This window comes from Gallus gallus, chromosome 2 (assembly GCF_016699485.2).
Source record: "Gallus gallus isolate bGalGal1 chromosome 2, bGalGal1.mat.broiler.GRCg7b, whole genome shotgun sequence".
NCBI lineage: Eukaryota > Metazoa > Chordata > Aves > Galliformes > Phasianidae > Gallus > Gallus gallus.
The window spans coordinates 20,627,246-20,645,678 of NC_052533.1; the positions used below are offsets into that span (position 1 = coordinate 20,627,246).

An 18,433-nucleotide genomic window follows, 5' to 3' on the forward strand; every position below is an offset into this window, starting at 1 on the left:
CTGATCAATAATACCTTCCTTAAGCTCGCAGGTTCTTCACACTTGGGTCATTTGCTCACACAAAGGTATCTAGGAACACCTCAAAGCAATAGATTCAAGGCTTTCATATAATCTATTACATCTATGTTACCGTCCATAAAGTCTTTTTCAAAGACCTTACAGTGAAGCTATGAGCCTGCATGGCCAATTCAGTCCATATGCATGCATAAGAGGACAAAGGAACAACAGAAAACACCTGGAATAACATCTCCTTCGACACTGGAGCTAGTGTTATATCTCTGTTTACCTCTGCTTGAAACACTTGGCTTGAGTCCCTGACCCATATACTGTGTCCAGTACAGTACGCGGTGTGTTGGGCATTCCAGTTGGCCTCAGCTGCTGTTGCTGGGAGGGCAGCAATTCCTCACTATTTTTATCTAGCTTATCTAAAACACAGATCTGAAAGCATTTTTTTCCCCATAAACTACTACCAAAGATTTTTAAATTGTGGTACTGTTATCTTTGTTCCAGTGTATAATTATTTTATAGCCTGGGTAATGTTTGTGCCACTGTTTGAAAATTTGCACTTAAATAACATTGGTTTGAATGTAATACACGTTAATGATCACAAAGAAATGACAATTTTTCCTTCGTTATATTCTCTCACCAGTACTCAAAGGAGTAGTCACATATTTTGGGGAGTAAGTCAAATTCAGTAAATTTTCCAAGTAGAGCCCTCTTTACTATGAACAAAATTATTTTAAAATATTCTGGTAACTGAATAAAAAGCCTGTGTTCTAGCGCTTGCTTACCCTGACAGGGGACACTCATACACTGCTAAGAAAACTAAGTATTTTTCTTACGTATTGCCCCAAATCTTTGATTTATGTAACATTTATGCTAATTTTTTCAGTCTACTCCACTAAGAAATTCTGTAGGGGCTATTCCAAATATTGTCAATCTCTTTCCTGTGATATCTTACAACAAGATGTTGTTGATTAAATGTACAGTAGAAGAAAAAAAGAAGCAGAAGTAATCCATTGAAAAGAAAGGAAAAGCATTTTTGGCTTATGTGCAAAAGCCCATGAAAAGATCGTTACACAATCATTCCTGTTGACTTGGAGGGTCAAAAATGTTTTTCAACAACTTCATCTACAAATGTAAATAGGAATTAATGGGGGATTCAGATCCAGATTAAGATACCTGATTTTAGGTGCCTAAACTATGAAAGGATACCTATTCATGGTATCTCTTTCTCAAGGATCATTAACTGAGTAAGAGCCTAATTCACCTGTCCACATGTTGGTGTCTTGTGTTGAGACAACTCATGTTAGATAGGATTCAGAACACAGAGTAAACCCACACCCTTCTGAAATGGCAGCGGAAGGCCTCAAATACCATGGCATCTCCTACAAGGGAACTTTAAACTGCCAACACATCTGCAGACAGATACATTTAAATACCAAATCTGAAGATTCCTTACGTGCACATCTGTACATAAATAACTCTGCTCAACAACTTTTGAATACAATAAGATACGGAAAGGGAGTTTCCAAAAGTTTTACCTTGAAGAAAGTAAAATCTGGGAAGTGACAGAATAGTTCTTTTTTGGGGGGAATATTGGGACAGAATAGTTCTGTCCCAGAAATATTTTTGGAATTAAGTAATATTAAATACCTTCCTTTAATTTCCTAAACAAGAGTCTAGCCTTCTAGTTTTTCAACTGTCATCTTTCTCTTCCACTCAAGAAATAAATGAATGGCAGACAGATCCAGAAACTGGTGGATATACACATATTATCCCTAGCATTAGTAAAATGAAAAGGACCAAAGAAAAAAAGCAATAATACAGATGGCATGACAAAGAATACCAGAAAAGAAAAAAATATCAAAATGAAGAGGGTTGCAAAATTAGGAAGACAGAAATTATTAGAACAGACAGGAAAAAGAATGTGCCTAAGCAATGCTTAGCGTATTCTGGTGTTAATCAGTTATGAAAATAAGTATCAGTTGATAACTCTTACTGAAGACCTGTTGTGTTCTATAGGCCTACGAGTGTAATCACAGTCTATCTCTTGAAGTTATATATCAGGATATTATCTCTATTTATAAGTGCCTATTATCAATGGCTTAGGAAGCATGACTTGTATTACATAGAAATAGATGAAATTCACTGGACCCACCTTTCCTGCAGCTTCCAGCTCTATTTTATCTTTTTTTGCATGCCCAGCCAACATCTTCATTTCAATCATTCCTGCCACTGCAATGATTGGTACAACAGCTAAGAGTAACAGGGTCAGCTGCCAGCCATAAACTAAAGATATAATAATTCCAGTTCCCAGGTTAGCTATGTTTTGGGCAATTAATGCCAATCTGACACCAGTTGCCTGGAGATAGAAAAAAAAGACATTTTTTTGCTAAAAGAACAGCATTTAAGATCAGAAAAGCATTTTCGCCCATATAATTTCTGACTCTCCAAAGATACTTAGAACCTCCTACTGCAGATTTGCAACTTTCAAAATGTGAGATTCTTAAATTATTTTGTAACAAATTATCTGGTTCACAATTAATTCGTCTCTCCTCATATTCTGACTACTTACATTTGCACTGTAATTTCTGTTTTGGCTCATGAAGCTAAACAGATATTAAACATATCAGGTATTTACATTTATATCTAAACATTAAAATCTGTCACACTTTTTAGATCATGTATATATGTATATATATATATAGAGAGAGAGAGAGCTTATACATCATCGCAGAGAGCCGAATGAAGCAGAAAATTTAATGTTTAACTGGCATTGTGCAAATAAAAAAAATGGAGGTCTGTCAAACTGAACACACTTATATACATATCTTCAGGTAAATAAAATGTCTCTAAACAGACTTCTTTGATGAAGCAAATCCTGATAAAGTTGTTTAATAATGAAAATCACAGTACAGCACAATAGTAAACCTAAAAGGTTTGCTCATGTTTTGTAAGCATATATTACCATTACTGTTAAAAAACGCATTAGTGCATTCTATCATAGAATCACAGAATGGCCTGGGTTGAAAAGGACTTCAAAGATCATCTAGTTGCAACCCCCCTGCCGTGGGCAGGGTCGCCAACCATCAGATCAGGCTGCCCAGAGCCACACCCAGCCTATACAAGATATCATTTTACCACTAATAGAAAATATTTGATGCTGGCAAAGTGCTGATTGTTAATCAATCAGTCATATTCCTGCTGTGACTTTACTACACACTAAATCAAGTATGAAAAATTCCCAAACCAAATTTTACTTACTCCTTTTACTTGTGAGGCATCATTAGCAAGTCTTGTTGTCAGTGCTCCAGTGCTATTTTTAGGATCATCAAACCAGGCCATGTCCTATAACAAGAGGCATTTTTCTTAGGACCAGTTTTTGTGCGTTTAATATAAGCATGAAAGTAAAAGTGAAATCTTTATAATACAACTGAGCTCGGTGTTAGAAGACTGTGTATCTGGCAGTACATAATTTCTGCATATTTAAGCCTAATTCCTTCATTGGACAATGGATGTCTTAAGAAGAAGTGTGTGTCTGTGGATGACCTGATGAGTATGCTGCCACTAGGGAGGAGGATGGAAAGCAACCTGTGGGATTCTCAGAACTAAAATATACTCTCCCCCACAGCTGTTGAAACTGCACCTTCTTGAGTCATATGACTCTTCAGTCACATTCCTTCCCAATTGCAAAGCTGTCTGGGGATGGATTAAATGTTAAGCATTTTAAAGGGAAAAACTCCTGATTCATTGCTTTGTTTCTCTCAGATTGGACAGGCTTATTTGGAAGCTATGAAACAAAATAAATAAAAACAAAAGAAACAAACGAAACACTACAACCAACCCTGGTCTATCTGATCAAAGTCATTTGTAACATAGTTATAATTTTCACCATGAGATCAAATACCTAATTTCAACATCAATGTGTAATACTAATCACATGAAGACCTGGTGATGTAGCACATGGCTCTGTAAACAGCAAGACCCAATTGTAATATTGCTCTTTCTTTAGATTTTCAGTGAAGCTGACCAGTAATTCATAGTTATGCAAACTACAACAGCTTTCTGTCCACAACGCAAATAGTTATGTTCACACAAATCAAGTTCTGTCTGCATTTAGCTTTATGTGCAAGACATAAAAATCAGAAACATATTCTAGATTTTAAAATCTAAAATAGTGATCCTGAAATCATGCAAAAAAAAGGCCAGTTTAGTTAACCTCATGAATTACTTAAAATCATTAAGAAAATTTATACCATTAGTGCTCTGAAAGTGGCTTTAGATTTCATTATTCTATTACTAAACAATAAATATACATTTAAGAACTCCTTGAAAGAGACCTTCAAGACATAAATAAAAACATATCTATGTGTATCACAATTTAAATTGGACATTTGAAGTAAAAATTTTATAGTAAGATGCACAGGCAAAAAAAGGTCACCAAGAAAGCAGAGCACACGTGAAAATATAATAGGATTTGGCTGGTGGTAACATTAAGCAATAGTAACTTGACTGTGAGTCCAAGACTTTGCATGGAGTACACAGAAAGTTCTTATACTGATTTAAAACATTTTCTCTACAGATACTTTACTTAATCCCATGTAACTAACCAACTTATGTTTCTAAACTAATTGAAAGAATCTCCTTTGTAGATAAGTCATAATATGGTAGATTGAAGTAGAATACAGGTAGGCTACAGCACTTATACAATTAATTATCTTTTAAAAAATGGAAATAAAAACATTTGTTTTCTTTACCTGTCTCAGCATTGCTTTAAATGCCATGAATCGAAGCTTCATTGTAAGAATTTCTCCAGCTTTGCCAAATGCAAAACCCTATTAGAGAAGAATTATAATGCTTAATATACATCAGATCATTTGTATTTACTCAATAAATGTTTTAGATGTGTTGTCTCTACAATATCAAAATACAAAATATTGCTGTTGTGATCTCACAAAACATGTAAAAATACATTTCATGTTCATAAATTCCAGTAGGTTCACAGCACAAACATTCCATTCCATTCCATTCCATTCCATTCCATTCCATTCCATTCCATTCCATTCCATTCCATTCCAACATCATCTGAACACTTCTAAGTTGAGCAGATTTGTCACATCTATCTACAACTCAGTCCTCTACTCTCAAGGTGTTTTTGCATGCATGTACAAGAAGACAGTTCCATGAACAAAATGAAGTTTTTACAAAAGAGTATTTGTGCTGCTCTTCTAAGTACACTTCACCATTTAACTGTGTAGGCTCATTTAATGGATAAAACTATACAAATATATTCAGAAATCATGACACAACATATTATGACAAATCTAAAGATTATAATAATATTTTTAATGGTAAAATAACTAAAACTATAATGAAGTTAGAAAAATTATAATGAATCTATAATAATAATACATACCTGAACAAAGAAAGTAAAAAAGGAAATGATCCCAAGTGCTAAAAACAGCAGTGAATATAAGTTGCTCTTTTCTCTCAAAACTTTCTGATCAGTTTCTGAAAAAATCTATAAAATAATATCAAATAATATTTGAAACATCAACTGTTTAAACAGGAAATAATCTAAACTACTCCCATGCTTCTCAAGAACTATTTTTGACAGTCATTTGCATTTACAGAAAACTTGAGTAAATGTTACATTTGCTTGTGGATAGAAGAAGAAAATTTCAGAGTGTAACAAGATTTTTAGTATTTTGCAATTCTCATATAGTTGTTAAGTTTTCTGTAACAGTGCTTCATCCATCCCTCAGTTTCATAATCCAGTGTTTCAGACCTTATTGAAAATAAATTTTATGAGCTATATAGATTTTTACATATCTTATTTGAACTTACCCCTATAATTTCTGAGAATATGACTGAAAATGCAGGTTGTAAAGCTCCATTGACAATTGCACAGAAAGTTCCAGCTACAAAGTATGGCCATTCGTTTTTGTTCAACTTCATAAGTTTCAGAAATGAAACTGGAGGTAATTCTTCATCCTTAAAGAATGAGAAATTTGGTAGGAAATATATGTATGCATTTGGAGAAATATGGAGAAAAATAGCAATTAGAATTCAAATTTGTACTCCCAAGATCAATTAAGGGGAAGTCAATGTGTATACCTTTTTAATAGCATAAATAATTAACTGATTATACCTTTATTTTTATGTTACTACAAGAAAGAAAGAGCTGTTAGAACATATCTGTAATTTCTGTTATAATAGTTTAGCTTAATTATTTCATTTTCATAGATCAATTGGTATTGTTTAGTGCTGGCTGAATGCATTGATCACATCACGTAATCCATAACTAGATTAATTCAAGTAGTTCTTCACTGAGCAATTTATAACAGTTGGCAAAGTATTTGCATATGTTCATCTGGTAATCATCTGATATTCCAGACTTGTTGGGAGACTTATTGGGCCAAATTCTAACCCAAAAATGATTTTTTAACTCATACCGACAAAGTCTGTATGCTTTACAAATATATCTATTTGTTTTATAGCAAATCGTTAATGGTGAGGATAACAAAACAAGTTAGGAATAGTACTACTTAAAGGCTAGTTAGAATTAGAATAATTAGAATAATTTAGAAGATTTCTAATTTGTTTCACTAGAGGCTATGAAATGCTTGTTTCTTCTTGCACCTTTCTAGGGCAGAAGTATGAATTAATTTGTAATACACTGTTGGAAGGAATTCACTAGCAGTTCTACAAAGATACTTACAGGTGAACTACCTTTCTCATCAGTATCATTAGGTTCTCCTGGCTTTTTCATGCTTCTCCTAGTTGATCCTCTTCTCAATCCTTTTTTTAGGGATTCATCCAGATTTGATTGAGATCCACTTCTTTTGACACTGACTGCATTTTCACTTTTTTCTGATGATGGATCTTCAGTTTCTATTGTCTAACACAGGGAAGAACATAATGCTAAGATTCATAATGTGTATAGTGTTTTGAACTTTCAAAATTATGAGAAAATCAAATTAATTGAAGTCACAATTCAGAGGAAAGAGATAAGGGCAGAATAGTGCATAATGTTAAAAGCAGATATGAAATATTGCAGTATGTTTGAGTAGATCTCCATATTCAGAGCTAGATTCATTTATGAGTACACAGTCTCTCAAGAAAATATTTACAGTAATTGGAGGTAAGGAAAGCAGAAGTGTGAATTCCTAACAGTGTTTTGAATTCTATGAACCATTTGCATTTATCTTGGGATTTTAGGGACACACTGTTCATCCATGAAGTGAGGAAATTGCCTTCTTGTTAATACAGAACACTGTGAACAATCCTTGAATTTAAATTTAATAGGGAATTCCAACATGAAACAAGTCAAGAAGAGACTTTGATTGAAAAATCTGAATAGACTGAAAAAGTGTTGGTAGTATTTTATGCAGTGTTTTTGGCAGAAGGAGTAAGTATCTATCCATCATTAAGGAGTTGTGTAACAGCTGGATTAAAATTTGCCTTCAGCTTGTATTCCTTTCTTTAATTTTTTTTTTTTTTTTTTGAAATTCTTACTGGTTCTTGTGCTATTAATAAAAACTACATTTTTGTCTTCCTCTTTTTTTTTCCATATTTTTCTAATTTATTAATTCAAAGTTATAGAAATTGTTTTTATTTTTAGTCCATTTTACATTTCTTGTCATTGGGATGTAATACAAGACTTTTTCTTCACTTATTAATACATTTTTAATTTCCAATCTCTTTGTTCTTGGCTACATAACATTGTAAGTGTACCTATTTTTGCACTCATCATAGCTGGATTATTTTCCTTTTATTCCTGTTCATTTATTTTGTTAAAAAGAACTTCAGCATAAAGGGTTATAATCAAACACCTTAAATATGTATGCTCTATCCCTCTAGTAATCTGCTACCATGCTTTACCTTTTATCATAGGCTATTTATCATAGGCTATATTAGCTTTCTAATAGGTGAATATAGAATAACTTTTTAAGTTTCAATCTCTGAAAGGTTTTAAAATGTACTATCCTGGCTTCAAATACCTCTCATGTGAAATCCAGTGGTTTCATCTCTGAAATATTTTTGCTCTTGAAAAAGCAGACTGCAGAATTCATATTCCAAACTACAGAATACTTCTGAGATCATATAGTAATTATGGGCACAGAACACAAAAAAGATAAACGAGGCAAAAGCAGGGAAAAATGTACCTGCATGTTAACAAGTTTATAGTAGATTCCCTTTTTTTCAATCAGTTGAGAATGATTTCCTTGTTCTGTGATAACTCCACTTTCAAACACAGCGATAAGATCTGCATTTCGGACTGTTGATAGACGATGAGCTACTACAACTGTGGTCCGTCCTTCTCTTGCCTAGAAATGATAATATTTAAAATAAATATTTCCAAGCATGTTCAAAAGAGCTCATCTCCACATTAAGGTTGAATAAGACCTAATGGAACCATTAAAATAATACAGAAAAAAATGTAAGTTTTAAAACATATTAAAAAAACAGATTTCAAGAGGTACCTTACAACCCTAGGTCTTCTGCAAGGGCGTAGAAGGAGCCATTTTTATAAGGTAATCTGACCAAGAAAAGCTAAGTAAGTAACTTGTACGTTAAGTGTATTTTCATCAATAATTGTCCAGAAATTGTCTTTCTCTGCCCCGCACAATAATTCCAAATGGCACCAGTAGAAAGCAATACTGTACGCCAGCTGAAATAGAATCTGTCTGGGTAAAATTAGAGCAACATTTGGTGGTCTAGCCCCAGAATGAATGTAGAGATTCTTGTGTTACATGAGGGATCAGCTATCACTTAATGAGATAGCTTACCATGAGAACAGAATGAGCATCTAGAGGTATTCATATTAACAGAAAGAAATGTTTCCTGGGAGTGTTTCCTGATGGGTCACTGCTACAAACATGTTATGACATTCTGGTAGCTTATTCCCTCTGTCAAGCTTCAACACAAATTAATTAAGCGGGTCGCTGATAATTATATGCATATCTATAGGACAGATAATGACAGGGGATGATATTTACACAGAGAATTTTATAAGTGTAAGATTAATAATGCAGAAAATATAATTCCAACTCCTCACTTGAAACAAGATTCCTCTCTGTAATATGTGTAGAAAACAAAAAAATTATCTGTACAGAGAATATTTGCCAAATCAGTGTTTACCTTTTGCATTTTAAGGGTCTCGTTGTGAATCTTTCAATAAAAGCCTGAAAAAAGTACATCTTAGGCTCCTTCTCACCTGCTTTACTTCACAGCTATACTGACCTTGTCCAGTGCTGCCTGCACAACGGATTCACTCTCAGTATCCAAAGCTGACGTTGCCTCATCAAGCAGAAGAATTTTAGGATTGCGAACCAGAGCACGGGCAATTGCTATTCGCTGCTTCTGCCCTCCACTCATCTGTGCCCCTCTTTCTCCAACCACAGTTTCAAACTTCTGCAAGACAACCAGGCACATTTCCACCACAACACTCAGTGGCACGGTCCTTTCACCAAAGAAAGGCAGTGTACAGAAAAGGCACAGCACTGTTAGTAGCCTCCGTAGCATCTTCTCCTTCCTCTAAAATACTGCATGTTAAGCATCCGCTTAAATATACCTTCCTGCTTGTGTCCCTAGAACTCTCATAGTTCCCTAAATGCTCATCCAGCCATCATTTAATAATTTGAAATTAACATTATTCTCAACAGTTGTGAGGAAGCTCTGCACAGCTCTGCATATTCACAGCTCCGGCAATAGGTTCCTGTGTTCAGGAGATGCCCTTCTGAGAAACTCTTGGCTAATGAGTAGGTTGAAGAGCAGTTATTTTGGCAGGACAGCTGGCTTGCTTACCTTGGGGAGCTTCATGATGAAATCATAAGCATTAGCTTCCTTGGTAGCTCTTTCAATTTCTTCCATGGTGACATCCTCACGGCCATAACGAATATTTTCTGCAATAGTTGTAGCAAACAGCACGGGCTCCTGGTTCACCACACCAATAATCTCTCGCAGATATCTTACATTCAGGCTCTTCAGATCCTGCCCGTCAATGGTAATCTAAAGCGGGGAAGCAGACAAGCACCATCTACTAGGTGTTTCTGTCAAGAACTCTCTCCCCAGTCCAATGCCTGTCTTCTTTAGGGGAGACTTGTCTGTGTCATTTGAACAAGGGCAATGAGACCAGAAGCTGACTTCCAACACCTGGACACACAGAGCAGTGTGGTCACTTGAGGAGTCTTACCGTGCCTTCCTTGGGGTCGTAAAATCTCTGGATGAGCTGAACAGTTGTACTTTTCCCACAGCCGCTGCCACCAACCAGGGCTACTGTCTGGCCGCAATTAACCTTGAGATTCAAGCCTTTCAGTATCTGTGCATGGAAGAAAGGTTGACAAAAGCCTTACAAATGTCAGTGTAAACTTGCAGAAAACATCCTTCATATTTACAGAAGTATATAGTACAATATAAAGTTTAAAATCATGTGAGTTTTAATTTTGTATCACTGATGAGTTGTTCTAAATTTTCTTCACGATTACAGCATATCTGATCCAGTATAAATACACTGTACAACACCCTTCACAGTCAACCATATAATGAACCAATTTATATGACAGAATAATAGTAATATGTTCAGTACCTGTACGTAAAATATAGCAATATGAAACAATATTCTCATATTACGTTGCTTCAACTTTTTATTCAGTGCACCAGGTAACCTATAGGTACGGTACCATTGCACAGTAAAAGTCACAGCTTAAATCTGATAGAACACACTGCACATTGTTCTGGAGGGAAGGTCATTTTGCTAAATTTGAAGTATTTTTGTTTTTCCCTGTGGATTGTAATTTCTGGAGGGACTTGTCTACAATTGTTAAATTTCGTTGCACTGTGTATAGCCTTCGTGTACCATAAAATATTCATTTCACAGGCATGGAAGATACAACATTAACTAGCTCACCTAAGTAGTGTGAGTATCTAACAGTGAAAAATAAAGGAATATATTGTTTTAATTTCTACTTTTACTTTATACAGACAACAGTTGTAAAGGAGTCAGCATAACTTTCACTACTGTAGATGACAAATGTGGTTGGAAATATTTATTGAAATGGAGAAAATAGTATTTTCTGTTAGTCTTCTGAAGGACTAATCTGCAATGAAATATTCAAATCTGATAGATAGCATCCACGTGCTAAAACGCATTTTTCCATTCTGAATGTACAAACATGCACTGATACATTCCAATACTCCCCAGTATGCTGCAGCCCTGTGTCCTCGTCAGCATCTCTTCCTAATTTTCTACCCTCAGCACTACCACTGCCTCTTCACCCTTGCTACCTATGTACCCCATGCTTTTCAAGTGAAATATATCTCTTTCTTTGAGGACAAGAAGGACAGATAAATAACGTCTAGTATATCTTACTTTGCTATAATAATTCTAGATCAAAACAAAAAGTCCTAAGTAGAAATAATGGTTAAAAATGTATGAAACAGTCTTATTTAATCTTCTGGCCATAATGCTATAAAGGATTTAGCCTTACAAAGAACTCAAACAAAAATAATGTAAGTAAAGTGGCAATAAAAGTTGCTCTAAAATGCTTGTATTACAACTGATTTCAGTGTCCAACTGATCTGTTCTTTTTCCTATTATAAAATAAAATCCACTTAGGCTGTTTCTAAAAAAAAAAAAAAAATGGATGGCTGAAAAATCTGTCTAATGAGCAGTCTTCATGCCTGACAGTTACTATGCTGTACTTAAACCTGTTGCAAAGAATTAATTTTACCATCAGATAGCTTAAACTTAGGCAGAAATGAACTCCCTGGAGTTATTTGAAATCCTTTTTCTTCTTTACTATAATTAATTTATATGGCACTTTTTAGTAGCTTGCTGTAGCCTTAACTTTCTATAATTTTGTCTTAAACCAGAGGGGAGAAATTTTTCTGTTCATATCATACTTGTATAAACTTAGAAAATAATCCATTGAGATCAATAGATGTCTTTTCATTTATATTTCTATTTGAAGAACAATCAAGTACTTAATTCACCTTCTTGATAGAAGGAAAAGCCAAAGTCTTTTTATTTTTTCTTTTGGCCTACCAAAAGTAAGAAAGATCCCATTCCCTCGATCAGTGATTTTCCTTTGAGGTAGGGAGGGAAATAGCTGCATAGTGCAAAGACGCTCATTATTAAGGTATTTTCAGAATTCATTCTAATGTACATCTGAGTTTATGACAGCATTTGCTAAGATGCAAAAAATTCTAGGTTAAGTCATTATGATGACATAATATTCTTACATCATTTAGGAAATCAACCTGGAATTGTTGCATTTTCAAGAGAATTTTATTTATTTCACGCTTTATTTCTTAGCAGATTATCCACATTTTGTGTTTCATTTACAGTACCTCAACATCTGGTCTGGATGGGTAATTGAAGAAAACATTTTGGAATTCCAAATTCCCTTTAATGTGGTCTGGTTTGTGGCCTGCATCTGAATAACTGTCAATTTCAGGTTCCTGTGAGAAATAAAACAAGCAGAGGAAAAGCTTATTTCCTAATGACCTTTTTTTTTTGTTCATAGGGACGTCCTAGAATGTATTATTGTTCTGTAGAGATATTAAATAGAATTTTAAACTGATTTAGAGGAGATTTGTGAAGCATGTAAATTGCACTGTTGGCTGCCTCACTACTACATTGCTGAGCTGTTAATGCAAAAATATTTTTTATAATTTTTCCTTTTAACATTTTATGTGAATTTAATACATTGTCTTTAAGAGTGTATCCATTGCTAGCTATACTTTGAGACTCATTCCGCTGTCTGATTAAACTGAACAGATCAGCTCCGATGAGCTGCTCATACTCTGTTAATTGAGAGCTTTTTGCTTTCACTTTTTGCTGAAATCATGTTTGGGGGAAAGAATTGATCCACTCACTGTTGAGTAGAAATCATTCAACAAAGTTCTTAATTGCTACTGTTATCATTACTATCAAGGGATAGGTCTACAACCCAAAGCACATCTTAACAACAATTCAGAACGTGTAATTGCATGTTACACAACTTCATTAGCTCATAAAATCACAGCATTCCTGATTTCAGACTCTGAAAGCACATACCCAGGTTACCAGGTAGTTTTATAGATTGCAAACACTCATGCTGCTGGTGGTGCCACTACTGTCCTTCATGCCTATGCTCATACACCTGCACTGGTCATAATCACATCTCTATCTATCACTATAGTTACATCTTTCCTGATAAAAACATTACAGGGTACCTACAACACTAACTGATCCTGTGATCCAGTACTGTGTCTTTGAAACCAGAACTCTAAAAGGCAAAGTGGAAATTGCTAATAATTTTACATTCTATCTGCTTTTATACATATACTTCTACCCTGAGGAAATAATTGACTATTTTTGAATTGTCTCTAAAAGGTCTTTAAAAAGGTCTTAGAACAATGGTGGGATACTCACATTGTCTATGATATTAAAGATTGCATAGGCTGCTCCTCTTGCATTAGCAAATGCCTCTATGCTTGGAGCAGTCTGTCCAATACTGAAAGCTCCAATCAGTACAGAGAAAAAGACCTGAAAGAAGTGTTTATGGTGACATATAGCAAGACATATTTCAGCAGAGAATTACATTTACTTATTTATATTAGATAACTTTGGGTCAGTTTAAGTAACTGAGAATTACAGAAAAAATGAATGGCTCTCTCTTAAATAGAGAATAACATTAACAAAGGCCTTTTTAAGAGTCAGATGAAAACTATTATCCTGCCCAATGTGAATGTTGCAAATAAACTGATGACTGAGAATTAAACTTCCAAAATTTACACAAAAAAATATATATGTACACCTCATGCTCAGGATTTATTGTACTAATACATTCTTTGGCAAAAGATGTTCCAAACACCTAAAAGTATATTTCTGCTTCAAAATGAATATAGTTTTCATTGGATCAAAACTGATCTGCAAAGCACATTCTGCTTTCACAGTGATAGGGATTATTTCTCCTTTCCCACCACAGACAAATAAACATTTATCCCATTGGAATTAAAGAGAGTGAATGCAAGCAACCAAGAAAAAGAAAACAAAGCAAACAAACAGAACAGAGAAGTAAAAGTGTATTATCTGCTTGGAGAAACATACTAGGTTTTAGCTAGTTTAAAAATACACACTTGAAAGAGAGGTCATAACAATGCCCATGTTAGTATGTTAAACCAACGGTCCATCACATCCATCAGTTTTCCCCAACAGTAGCCATTCACAGATGTGATACCTAAAATAAGGCATGTAAGAAGAGAGCAGGGTGCTGTTCTACTTCTCCCTGCTATTCTGATAGACTCTAACTGTATTCACATCAGAGGATTTCCTAAGGGAGTTTGGTTTTCTATGTTTAATATCTTCAATGAATTTCACTTCATATATTTTGTCCAGCCATCCCTTGAACATGTATAAACTTCTAGCATTCAAACGTTCTTTGGCGAAGACTTCAACAAAACTCTACCACTTACTGCACGGAATTACGAAAAAGGACATGAGTAATTGTCTGAACTGAAATGTTTTGGAACATTGAAATGTTTTGGAGGCCAGCCTGCCTTTACAAAAAATTGGCCTTGCTTGGCAAAGGTTCCAAAGAGCCAATGTCTCATATCAGACGCTTTTTTTTTTTTTTTTTTCCCAACTCTGAGCTATTCATAAGCAAAACAAACTAACAAATAAACAAAAAAGCAGGTAGTTTTTAAGATTTGTCCTTGGCTGGGTTTCCTCATGGTTGAAGAAATTGTACTTTTTGCCACATTTCTTTGACAGCTCATACAGAAGTAGAACGATTGCCACTTCAAGAGATGAACTTAAGTTATGACGAATAAGTTATGCTTTTCTTCCTTTGGTTGTAAGATGGTGACGTATTTTCTAGTCTTATATTACTTCCCATTGCTTTTTATGAATATTAAGGAGAGATTCCAGAGGCTTATGGAGCAAAATATAAGAATAGTATCAATAAACAGATCTATTTAAATCACACCACACTTCAAAAAAATATATATTTTCTTTCTGCATCCTGAAAACATATGCAGTCCCACAAATCCGAAAACAGCAACTGGGAAGGGTACCATACTTGAGTTTCTGACTGAGCTGTTTCTCTATCAGCATGAGCTTATGGAAGTCAGAAAAGATATAGTTATGAGAATCTTTTTTGTTAAGAAGAAAGGAAACTACTTTTCCAATTTTAAACATCATTTTGAGTAAGCTCAATTAAGTCTCCAATATTACACTTCAATGTAATATTTCTGCATATAGTGGAGAAGTTACTGATAAATACTTACTGTAAGAACATTGCCAATACTGTACTCATTGGCTAAGATCAAGGTAGTTCCATACCAGAAGGCCAGTGCATATGATGCATATATCAGTAAGAAAGCAGCACCCATAGAAATATTAGATGTAATAGCCTTTCTTATTCCAATGCGCTTAGCATCTTCTAAATTTTTATGATATCTGAAAAAAACCACAGAAGTTTGAAATAACTCAGACATGTACCATGGTACACAGCACCCAAAACTGTGGATGAATTACTGTAGGTATTATAAGGTATATAATGTATAATATATAACCCTAAGGAGGTACAAAGGCAAGCCTGGTAGTCAGATAACTTAAGATAATAAAAAAAAAATGCCGACATCAGTTGATCTGGCAGACAAAAAAAAAAAAAAAAAAAAAAAAGGATCTTGCACTCAGAAAGGACATGTGAGTTCCTTAAATGACCCAGCGTTGAGTGAACTCCATGAACCATTTGTGACAGGTTTTGAGATTATCATTGTTAGCTTAAGATAAAAGGTTAAGATACATCATAGCGATGTTTTTCTGCAGTACAGTGGAAATAGAAATATTGTTTAAAAGACCCCTATGGAGTAACCAGATAACCAAAAACGGCATCATTGTTTCTCATAGCAGGACCTTTTTTGTTTAAAGTTGTCACTGTTTGAAGTAGATTATGCAGCCTCCAGAGTAGAGACAATGCCTCAACTTAATTTGTCAGTTTCTTGAAAAATAACAAACTGTCATTTGACACATAGAAGTCACTAACAGAAAATTTCCAGGCCCAGTGTCCACAAGTGCAGGAAGTGCAATGCTTATTTATTTGGGCAGACTTTCACCAGTGAAGATGCAAGAAAATTTGAAACTATCTGAAATGAATACTTCACAATAGCTGATGAAAGTAAGCATTGGTCTTACCTTTTAATTTCCTTTTCTTGTCCTCCAAAAGCTATTACAGTACGGACTGCACTCAGAACTTCCTCTGCAACAGCTCCTGCTTTTGCATATGCAGCTTGCTCTTTGTCAGTGAATGCAGTGAGAATCTAATACAGGATCAAATATTCTGACTTAAGAGAAGCAGAATGATCTCCAGCACTTAACTGATAAAAGCCATTTTGAAGCCTTTTAACTATATTATGTACAAGTGCAGGTTGTTCAATATTGACATTCTTAATTACATGATGAATTCAGTCAGATAATTCAACATCTATAGGCTGGATTTTCCAGTCTGCTTTCACCCAGTAGATGACTACTTATACTAAGCTGGTGGAGGTTCTTCTCATGCAGATCTCCTCACCCATTCTTATTATTGGCTACCTTAGCCAGAGCGCTCAAGAGACATTAATTGGCTATACTCTGCAAAGACTCTCAGCAAGAAGACACGCGGCAAATGCCTCCTTACTCTGACATCTTCCCTAACACACTCACTCAAGTCAAGAAAGCTTATATCATCTTTGAAATTTAAGGGAAGTACTATACAAACTGAGGACACTCCAATCCCATGTTACTTCTCTCATGTAAGTGATCACAGCTTGGTCTAATTTATTTGAGTATTATCCAGGAAGTGCAATAATGGAATGAATTTTTAACAGGAAGAGATATGTGTTTCACTGGGATGAGTTGTCTCCTTCTCTGTACAAAATATGCTATATTGACATAAACTTCTTCAAATTAAAGCCAGTCTGTTGAATCCACCAGAAATGTAAAATTCAAACTACCTGAGGGCATTTATACACAGTCCATCTTATATTCATAGATATTCTCTAAAGCCATTGTAATTGTTGTAAGTAATACATTCCAGCTGTAAGAATACAGCTATGTAGATTCATGTAATTATCTACCCTGTATAAAAACTTAACATTGAACGTATATCAACCTACCTTTGCCCAGAGGGCTGCTGAAAGTCCTAGGACAGGACTGACTGCAAGAATTACGAGGGTTAATTTCCATCCTCTTATAAAACCAACAATAAATCCTGTTAAAAATGTCGTTTCCGATTGAATAAGAAAGCCAATTTTATCACCTATTCCTTCATTAATCTTGCTGACATCACTGAAAAACAAATTACATTCAGACACAAAGGTAAATGTATAAACCTCAGAAAAGTTTACAGTTTTGTTACAAGGGCACCTGTGTAGAGAAAAGCCTTTACTATTCAATGAGTTACCAAGTTTGATTAAATATAGAGCAGTATATAATGTACTCATAAGAAATTTCTTATTTCATATGGGAATGTAATGTTATAAACCTATTTGCCTCTAAGAAGGCTGAAAATTGCTTACAGCGCAATGTTGCTGTCACTTTTTTTATCCTTAAGTTTGGATCTATTTAGAAACTGTGAGATATCTGGAAGGAGCAGCTGAGGCCATTCATGTAAGCGAGGAGAGAGGAATAGCTTGTCAAGCAATTAAATTGATCACACTACTGGGGTCAGTCATCACCTCCATCAGCTCCCAGTGTGCACAGAACTTTGTACCGTTTTTCATGATGTTAACCTCACACTATGCAGCTCTCTCCATGAGATAACTTGTATGAGATTCACAAATAAATACATTTAAAAAAACAAAAATTGAAAATTATTACAAGCCATTTATACATATTAAGGTAAAATAACATTGCAGAAGGTATAGTACACTTACTCTATGAGACGAGTGTTAAGTTCTCCTGCATCGTTTACATCAAACCATCCAATTTCCTGTCTCATAATTGCGTGAAAAAATTTTTCTCTAATTTTTTTAACTTGTCGACCTGCTGCCAGTGTCCAGAATGAGGTCTGGATATAAGCAGCCACAAGAACAGCAGCTGCTATTGCAGAATAGTAGTATGCATATCTGCAAGAAGAAAAAAAGAATTACCTTGTTAGTCCTTATTTAGTCTGGTGACCACAGCTTCTGGTTTAGACTTGAATTAGAATTTATGTGTGTACACTTTTCTTTAAAATTTCCTAGATTTCTATGAGTAGTAACTGATCATGGTTTTCAGAGACGTAATAAAATAAATTAAGCTGCTATTAGACAAGAATTACCTTTTCTTCTTGGCAGTATAGTATATAAAAACTAAAATAATCTCAGATGATTATTTTAGAACCGTATTTCAGACGCAATATCCTTTTTGCTTCAATGTGCCATGACATTTCCATAAACATCATAGCATTTTTTAATT

The 18,433-nt window shown here is 34.7% G+C and overlaps 1 protein-coding gene across 6 annotated transcripts in view; it reads right to left on the bottom strand.

Moving 5' to 3' along the window:
• The window catches only part of ABCB1 (ATP binding cassette subfamily B member 1), a 50,614-nt gene that overhangs the window by 6,922 nt on the left and 25,259 nt on the right, over nt 1-18,433 (bottom strand). For 5 of the 6 annotated variants that reach the window (XM_046918396.1, XM_046918384.1, XM_046918385.1 and 2 more), the window contains 16 exons: nt 17,911-18,102; nt 17,152-17,323; nt 16,190-16,314; nt 15,280-15,451; nt 13,424-13,537; nt 12,358-12,468; nt 10,202-10,327; nt 9,814-10,017; nt 9,250-9,420; nt 8,172-8,333; nt 6,725-6,904; nt 5,851-5,997; nt 5,420-5,524; nt 4,761-4,838; nt 3,268-3,351; nt 2,162-2,365 (listed from right to left, as the gene is read on the bottom strand). In XM_046918396.1, coding sequence (XP_046774352.1) covers nt 2,162-2,365; nt 3,268-3,351; nt 4,761-4,838; nt 5,420-5,524; nt 5,851-5,997; nt 6,725-6,904; nt 8,172-8,333; nt 9,250-9,420; nt 9,814-10,017; nt 10,202-10,327; nt 12,358-12,468; nt 13,424-13,537; nt 15,280-15,451; nt 16,190-16,314; nt 17,152-17,323; nt 17,911-18,102 — 2,347 coding nt within the window. The remainder of the gene's footprint in view (nt 1-2,161; nt 2,366-3,267; nt 3,352-4,760; nt 4,839-5,419; nt 5,525-5,850; nt 5,998-6,724; nt 6,905-8,171; nt 8,334-9,249; nt 9,421-9,813; nt 10,018-10,201; nt 10,328-12,357; nt 12,469-13,423; nt 13,538-15,279; nt 15,452-16,189; nt 16,315-17,151; nt 17,324-17,910; nt 18,103-18,433) is intronic. The other variant, XM_040675528.2, reaches the window with a different exon arrangement.